Genomic DNA, 8,420 nt, shown 5'->3' with positions numbered 1-8,420 from the left:
AGGTCCTTCCAAAAGACATTCACTGCCACTCCAAATTCCTCAGAAATTACATTGTGGAACCACAAAGCTGTAGAATAAAATGAAAATTACTATCTGAAGCATCCATGTGACTCATAACAAGTGTGAGAATCACCCAAACTAAATCTAGTTGATGAAAAGCCTCAACTACTGTATTTTTTTTGGGTTTTTATAGATATTTGTCCCTGAATATACGGCATTGTACCAAATTTAAGTTCTTCACGACATTTATATCAATCCATAACTTCACACAAAAGTAACAATTGCTGAAGTGGAAAGAGATACTCAAATGTAAGCAAATGATAAGCATGTGTAGGATGAAAATAAGACATCTTCCCTGGTCACCTCACTCATCTCTACTCTGAATGCAGGTATCTATTTTCATAGGTTTAGTCCCTAACCTTGCAGAGGTTGTCCAAGCATTAATTTAAACCACCAGCGTCAGCCAGGTCACCCATGCAAGTTGCTAATAGTAGTCATGAGGCTTTTCAATTGAATCATCATGGCTGTGGTAAGGAGGCAAACACAATTTTGCCTCATTGAGTACATTTTAAAAGTAAGTTTAATATGGTATATTTATCCTATTTCAATTTTAAGCCAAAAGACTGAATGTCATGCTTATTGCAGCTTAGTTGCTTGTACATGCTGAAGACATAGAAACGCTTATTCTGAGAAACAAACAAGATTCTTTCAGGTTAGGAAGAGGGGCTGCTTCTATCTTCTCCACAATAACCACACACTTCTCAATGAACATGACATTTTTCAGGGAGTAGCATTCCAGAATGCTGACAAAGCTAGAACCATTCTCCAGATTCAAAAATCCTGATACTCCCCAGGCATTCTTAGGAGTGCTGAGTGTGTCTTAAGTTTGGACCAGCACACCTACTGGCAAAGACAAACTAATACCTGTACTGCAAAGACCAAAACAGAAATTATGTATGGTGACATTAGCAACAATGTGACATATGTTTCCATACTGTAACCAAAAGTTTCTTTAGAAAAAAACACAAATGATAAGTTCAAAATGAAGTAATGAGTCCAAGGCTAAGAATCTATTTTAAAACTTCCTAAAAACCTACATCATTCTTGTTTACTGGCCTGTTTATATTGCCCAGATAATATGAAAAGCAACATAATAAGTATCTGCCACAAGCTCATGATGAGTTAAAATAAAAAATTAATAACTAGTAGGAGTAGTTCAATAGGAGTAATTCAAATGCCTGATCACCATAATTTTGTCATCTGTCCAGGAAGCAGATTTGTATTTTTTGCTTGTGCAGAAAAATGATTAGGACTTGTCTTTCCATTCCCAAAAGGTGATTATAAATTTCTAGAAGGTCCAATAGCTCTACCATCTATAATTCTCATGAAATCACATGTCTCACAGTTTTTAAGTGACAGAGCTACAGAAGAACAGAAACAGGACTTCACTCAAATTCTATCATTAGAAAACTCAGGTCACTGAAGTAATTTCAGATTTCACGAGTTGATTTTATAGTGCTAATCTGTTAAAACACAAATTCAGAAGCATACAGTATAATCTTGAGGGAAGGTAAGATTTGGAGGTAGACATAGTAATACCTTTTATTAGGCTAATTAGTGCAGTTGGAAGAAATAGACAAGTTTTACCAATGTCTTTAGATGCTCCTACTTATAACACAAAAATGCTTTAGTAACCTCTTACCATCCCTAGAAATGAGAAATTGCAAAAAAAACTGTTTAAAAACACAACATAGTCAGGAACTATTTGTTACTTACCTGGAATAAATAACACATCTCCTGCTTCCAGAAAACATTGATAGCGTGTGGCCTTCACAAAAAGGGGATATTTCTCTAAGTCTGGGTTATCCACATCCAGCACCTCTGACTTAGTACCTAGGAAAGTTTTCAGAAGTAATGAATAAACATTCCTCTCTTCCAACAGTAACAAAGCATTATCACATTACTGGAAATGGCAGTTCTTGAATCAAATTTAATACTGGTTTATTGTTCTGTAACTCTTCTAAAAACCAGGCAAACCTGATGGCACTCCTCGTTTACTGAAGAGACGTGTTCTCCTGTTGTCTATATTTCTCCTGTAACTACAAACTTATTAACACTAAAAGACACTTTCCCTGATATTTAAAACACCATTTTGAATCCAGACAGAACACTGTACTCCTCCACAGTTAGGTGCTGAAAACAGAACCAGGAATAGCTGCTGTGCTCCTTTACAAGTTTCCTCACCTGCTCCACTGAAAGGATTAGCGTTGACTAAAGCAAACAGGATCAGAGTTAAGGGACCAAATGACTTCTTTTACATTAAATTGTTAGTGATTTTTTTTCTACAGTGCAACACTTGTGAGCTGGAAAGGCAACTATGATCACCAAACTCTGAACTAGATATATATGACATGCCTACCTGATAAATATAAATATGGTGCATCTCGAGGACTATACAAAACAACTCGTTTTTTCCCTCTTACTTGAATTAAGAAGTTATCCATTACCTGGAATAAGCATAGTAAGAGAGATATCAGCCAAGAGTTAAGAATGAATACATGGCCTGCAACTAATCTAAAATATCATCAGCTTAAAAGAGGGAACTATTAAAACCTTCATATGTTAAGAATTAGCTAAAAGAACTTCCACATACAGTTAATCTAAAAAACTCAAGAACGTGAGTTACTTTATCCCCTTAGCTGCATATTCTTGACAAACAGTGTATCTGGAAACACAATACTGTTTTCCAACAATTTTGTGTTTTTCCTTAAATAGGAATCAAGTTCTTCCATCTTAAAACACAAAGACATACCATTCTTTAGACATATAAACTAGCAAAATACAATACAAAATATATTAATACAATACAAAATATATTAATATAATACAAAATATATTTGGGATTCCTTTTCTCTTTCAGTGTTACCCCTACCTCATTTTGCTGACTTTCTATTGATAAAAGATTCTCCTTTCTAACTATAATGCAAAAAACAATTTTTCTTATAAATAAATGTATTCAGAATTACACTGCACAATGTTAGAAGACAATCTTATTTGGAATCTGCCACATTGCAGCAACAGACCACCACAATCATTGTACAATTACCAATAATCTGGCCATTAGAATAAAAGAATGAAAGTAATCTTGAAGACAAAAATGTTGAAAGTTACTGTGTTTCCGATTTTTAACTAAAACTCAAAACAGAAAAAAAAAAAGGGGAAAAACATCAAATATAATTTAATCTTACAAGTATGGAATTAGGCATAAAAACAGTAAGATATTTTGCCCATGCAATATATCTATTTAAAATTCTCTGTACCACCGAATGTGATTCATTTCACTATTTCAAAATATGTGAAGTTTGTCACTAACTGATCTTTGTCAGAGATTTGCACCTTAATATCTCAACTTCCTTATTGCCATCTGCAACATTTTATGCTAAACACATGTATTACCTACATCATAGTGTGTCCATAACTGTAATCCGGCTGAGCTGATGCGGAAGACGCTAGAGAAAAACTGTTCCTTCTCAAAATACTCTGGAATCTGAACATCTTTTGCCAAAATAGGAAACTGCTTTCTGATATCTGCAATATCCTGAAACAAAAAGGACAGAACTCTTAGAGAACTATATATGCACATTAAAATAAGGGAGCAGTTCACTATCATTTCCCATCATACAAAACATGGGACTAGAACTTCAGCATTGTCAAATAGCTGAAAATAGCAATGCTTTTTGGTGGTCACCCTTTCAGCACTGACTTGGTCAACGATATTAATAAGAACAGCCAGAGAGCTGCTTTGAACAATGACTGCCAGAAATCACACTGATGAAGCAAAAGATCATCAGAAATCCCTTTATATTAGTTTACAACAAAAGCTAAAGAATGGGAGGTGAGGAATGTACTCTTCAGTGATCAGATAAACTCTTGTACGACAGCAACTATTTTAGAAACTTAGGGTTAAATATTCTGACCTAAATCCAGTCAGATTCACAGGCCAAGTGACCATAAACAAGTTGTATGGCTGTACTACCCAGCCAGCGGATGACAACAGGCTTTAAAAACTTTACAATATCAGAACTGTAATCTCAAGTAACTCACCTTCCTTGCGTCTTCACCCACTGATCGCAAATAGTATTTTTCATCCTGAAGAGAACACAAAAAGAGAATTGTTTTGTTTTTTAATAAGAATTATAAACACACTTAAACAAAGAGCCTGTATATTCTCATTAGTCTAATGCAGGACTTTATTAAAATATGGTACAAATAAATGACATTTACAACTTCAGCTATTTGTTATACTGCCTTTACTCTACTGCTCCCTGCTGTTCCTCTCAAGAAATGGGAAAAATATGTTAACTGAGAGTAGAAGAGTGATGTGGGGGGGGAGGACTTGTCAACTGCTTACTGAATGGACTAAAAGCAAATACAGATTATAACTTAAGTTCTTCAGAACACTGATGAAGGAAGCTGTTTGCATTGGCTTCAAAACTTAACAGCATCCTACATAGCATAAAGGTGAAAAGCATGTCTGCATTCAAAACTGTTTGCTTCCTAATCACAGTTATCTGACAGATCCCTAGTTTGAAAACTGATATGTAAAGATAGATTTGCTACTCACAAATTATGTTACAAAAAATCTGTATTTGTGTTTTGATAGCAGAGGTAATCAAACTCTAAAATATCTTTGTGACATTTTCTTGCAAAACACACAAATGATACAGTTATTCTAAAGCAAGGCTTGATTTCTAAATTTTATGCTGGAATTTTTGCACATGTAAGCAGTTTCTGTAAGCAATAGAAACAGAATGACTGAAGTTAACCACATTTCACACATACAAAACAACTTCTGAGAAAAATTAGCTCTCTCCACATTTTTTTTACTTGGCTTCAAGCCACACAAAACAGTTAAATCTAATATCAAGTGCTTTACTGGAGTAAGATTTTAAATTACAATTCATCATTTCCCCCTCCATATACTGGCAAAATAACCAACAGAAGAGACTGTGACGCTAAGGAAATTACCTCAGAAAGAAAGTACTCCTTGTGTTTGACTTCAGCTGCTCTTTGTACAAATACATCAAAAGGCAGAGTTCTGAAATACAAATATTTAAATTTATACAATTAATCTATGCAATAACACATGGTCTTAATGCCAGGTTTAAAATCATAAGCTCTCTTACCATATCTAGTATAACTGAAGATGCAATACGCTGCTTTTTTTCGCTTAACATGGTGACTAATCAGTGTTTGCAGTGGACGTTTGAAGAGTTCTGTCATTTTGAGGCTTGTTTACTGTACATTTTTATAAATTTGCAGAAAAGGTCAGCATCAAGAAAACTACTGCAGGTGATATACATATGTTTATATCTATGTATTTTCTGCTATGAATTTGTGCATGAACACAGATACCTATCTTCACTTGTAGATCTATAAAATTAATTTCAGTTATCAGTATTCAGTTTGGTTGGGTTTTTTTAATATGTGCTACCTCAGCTGAGCAAAACACAGGAATCTTGGTATTTTCAAGTGTTTCTTTTCAGTTTTCCTTGAATTTATTGAACACAACTTCAAAAGATTAAAAAAGAATCACCGGGCATTGGATTGCCCTCTGAAGTCAATAAAAGTGTTACATATTTATTTAAATAATGGCAGCTTTTAATAAGGATTACAGATTTTGGCATCAGTTGATAGCTGAATGGCAAACCAAGCACAAGTAGTAACAATACACATATTTAGTGTTATGAATATTATGTTATTAATCCAATGTTATGTTCATTCAACTCACCATCTGACATTAAGTGTCACTGGATAATTACTATATTGCATGTAAACATCAAATTTCAGAGCAACCACCAAGTACCCAGGGTAAAGAGGAAACTATCCTCAAGCAAAAGTTTTCATCATCCTGTTGGCACTTCTACCAGAATGCGACCTGCATCTGACAGTACTTAGACCACTCCTCTAAATGTTTTAGGTTTGTTTATAATAGTCAAAGACAACAACCACAGAAGTCAATGGAAAAACAAACAAACAAAACTCAACCCTCTGACTTCAGCTGAACTGTTATATCATGCTCATTTACATTTGCTACTGAAGAAAATTTGAGCACAGCTCCACGACAGCTTAAACTGATGCATGCGGGCACTGCCACAGCTCTGCCCTTGCTGTCTACCCTAATTATCCCATCTCCTCCCTTATGCTAGCACTGGCACTCATCTGACCTCATGGTGAACCTGCTAGCAAAGCTAAAACAGCAGAAAAACATTCAGATTTCTGCAGCACATCACAACATGGCTGAATGAGTTCCAAAACCAACACAAAGACAGGGTAGGAGCTTACAACAGAACTGCAGTACTACTCATGTGCATCAGTTTAAAATCACAAAACTGCATGTTAAGTTCTCAAGTGTTTCTGTTCTCTTAGTTCTACTTATTATCCCTTCATATCAGAATGGGGGGCTGTGGAAAGGGTCAAGGCTTCCTGAATTTCAAGTGAAGTAGGTGAAAGTCCTAACACCTGCTTTAATGAAGCACCATCCATATGGCTGTCTACAAACCTGCTAAAACTAGCATGCCAGATCAAATGTATGTGAACTCACAGTAAGAGGTATTGTAAAAAGAAACAAAATAGAGCAGGGAAAAGGAAATATGGAGATAAGGGAAAGTCATTAAAGTATGACCTAATTTCAAAGACTGAAAAGTTCATTATAAGGTGTTTTTTTCCCCTGAACAACAGGCTCCACTCATAGAAGCTTCTAGCTTGTTTACAGTTACAGCATATCCTTCTGCCTTCCTAAAAGCTGAACAGACTGAACACATCTTGTTCTCACTTAAGGAATAAAAACAACAACTGAAATAAAGGCATTTACCCTTGAAGAACAACACAATGACTGAGATTAGATGAACTCTGATTAAATGTTTTGGCAGCTACATGAGAGGAACTTCAGAGGAGATCAAGAGTTTATGTGACCCACACCAAGATTAAAGAGCTGGTGAAACGCGTGGTATCCAGTAGTTGGAATATTCTGAGAACTGCACATGCTAACTTTGAAAGGAGCTTGGTTTTAATTAGTAACATCCCGCCTAGAGTGGAATAGCATGTCTGCCACATGCCAGCATTGGAAGAGTTCAGACACATGGTGAGTCAGAAACTAGCATTATTTGGTAACATTGTAAAAGCACCATATAATTAGAACAAAATAGCATATTATCTAGTATCAAGGGGTTTGGTTTTGTTTTTTTAATTAATGCCAGCAAATGCCAGACCCAAATTTCCTACAAGAGTGCCCTGTCAAAACACCTTTATAAAACTTATCCATGCCATTGCTTTTAAAGCACTTTTAAGAACAACACTTTGATACATAAAGTTTTCACAAAGTATCTCCATATTCTCACCCTCAGCTTCAAACAGATTCACATATTTCTGAAAGTTACAAGCACATGCCTTCAAAATACAAGAGACCTTGGAATTAAGTACCTATACACAAAGTTCTTACTGAGGAAATCCATCTGTGGTACCACAGAAACATGAATCTTTACTTCTTTAGATCCTTCGGCTTGACTCAAGTAATCTACTGTCCATTTGGTTGTGCAAGGGCCCAGGTCCATTCCTTCCAGCACTACTGGCTTTCTCTAAGGAACAAGAGAAATTCAGTAGTGAAATGATCGTACCATCCAGTGGGAAAAAAATCAGAATTAGTTTCTCAAAGTACACGCAAACAAGTCAGCTGAATACTGGGACCCACTACACAAAGTCACAACTGATCTGTTCACAAATGAACAAAGTAAATCAGAATGCTGAATGTTGAAACAAAATGCAAGAAATAGTGGGATTGTTTCTCTATTTATTATATCCTCTTTCCTATCCAGATAAGGAAGAATACAGAGAAACAATGTTACCAGTTTGTGCTGGGGCCATTGAGGAATTTAGCCAGGCTAAGGCATAGCTTGAGTCATTCTAGCCAGAGCTTAGCCGAAAACAGACAGAAGTCCACGCTGCTAAAGTGCAGAGTGTGAGCTATAGTGGTGCTATATGTTCTCATAAAAGAAGCTCTTTCCACCTCTATGAAGGCTCCTTGATGCTGACAACCACCAACAGGTTTGCTCCACTGTGCACAAAAAAACCAGCAGAAAGACATTTTGCTTTGAAAGGGAAAAAAGCAACCTTGGACTAAAAAGGAAGCAGAGGGGACAAAGCAACAAAACCAGCCATCGCACTTTTTAACCACTGTCAAAGAAAACGAACTCGCAGAGAGGGGAGCTGCCCCGGCCTTCCCGCAGCCCAGGAGGGCTCTGCCTGCTGCAGCTCCTCGCTCCTAAACCCACACGCCGTTTAACGGGTCACGACACCTTTCCCGATACACGCAGGCCCAAAGCCCGCGGTCTGCCAGCACCGGCGCCGCCGGGCGAGGAGCT

At 36.5% G+C, this 8,420-nt stretch overlaps 1 protein-coding gene across 1 annotated transcript in view; it reads right to left on the bottom strand.

Moving 5' to 3' along the window:
* Positions 1 to 7,631, bottom strand: part of TYW5 (tRNA-yW synthesizing protein 5) — a 7,845-nt gene extending 214 nt beyond the window's left edge. The window contains exons 1-7 of the mRNA XM_010085267.1: positions 7,483 to 7,631; positions 5,029 to 5,098; positions 4,105 to 4,149; positions 3,461 to 3,598; positions 2,420 to 2,507; positions 1,777 to 1,893; positions 1 to 67 (exon numbers count right to left, since the gene is read on the bottom strand). The exon at positions 1 to 67 is cut by the window's left edge and continues 214 nt beyond it. Of these exons, the coding sequence (XP_010083569.1) occupies positions 1 to 67; positions 1,777 to 1,893; positions 2,420 to 2,507; positions 3,461 to 3,598; positions 4,105 to 4,149; positions 5,029 to 5,098; positions 7,483 to 7,613 (656 nt within the window). The 5' untranslated portion in view covers positions 7,614 to 7,631. The remainder of the gene's footprint in view (positions 68 to 1,776; positions 1,894 to 2,419; positions 2,508 to 3,460; positions 3,599 to 4,104; positions 4,150 to 5,028; positions 5,099 to 7,482) is intronic.
* Between the last annotated feature and the right edge of the window lie 789 nt (positions 7,632 to 8,420).

This window comes from Pterocles gutturalis, unplaced genomic scaffold (genome assembly GCF_000699245.1).
Source record: "Pterocles gutturalis isolate BGI_N339 unplaced genomic scaffold, ASM69924v1 scaffold45176, whole genome shotgun sequence".
Classification (NCBI taxonomy): Eukaryota; Metazoa; Chordata; class Aves; order Pterocliformes; family Pteroclidae; genus Pterocles; species Pterocles gutturalis.
This window is presented reverse-complemented; position numbering and strand designations above follow the sequence as displayed.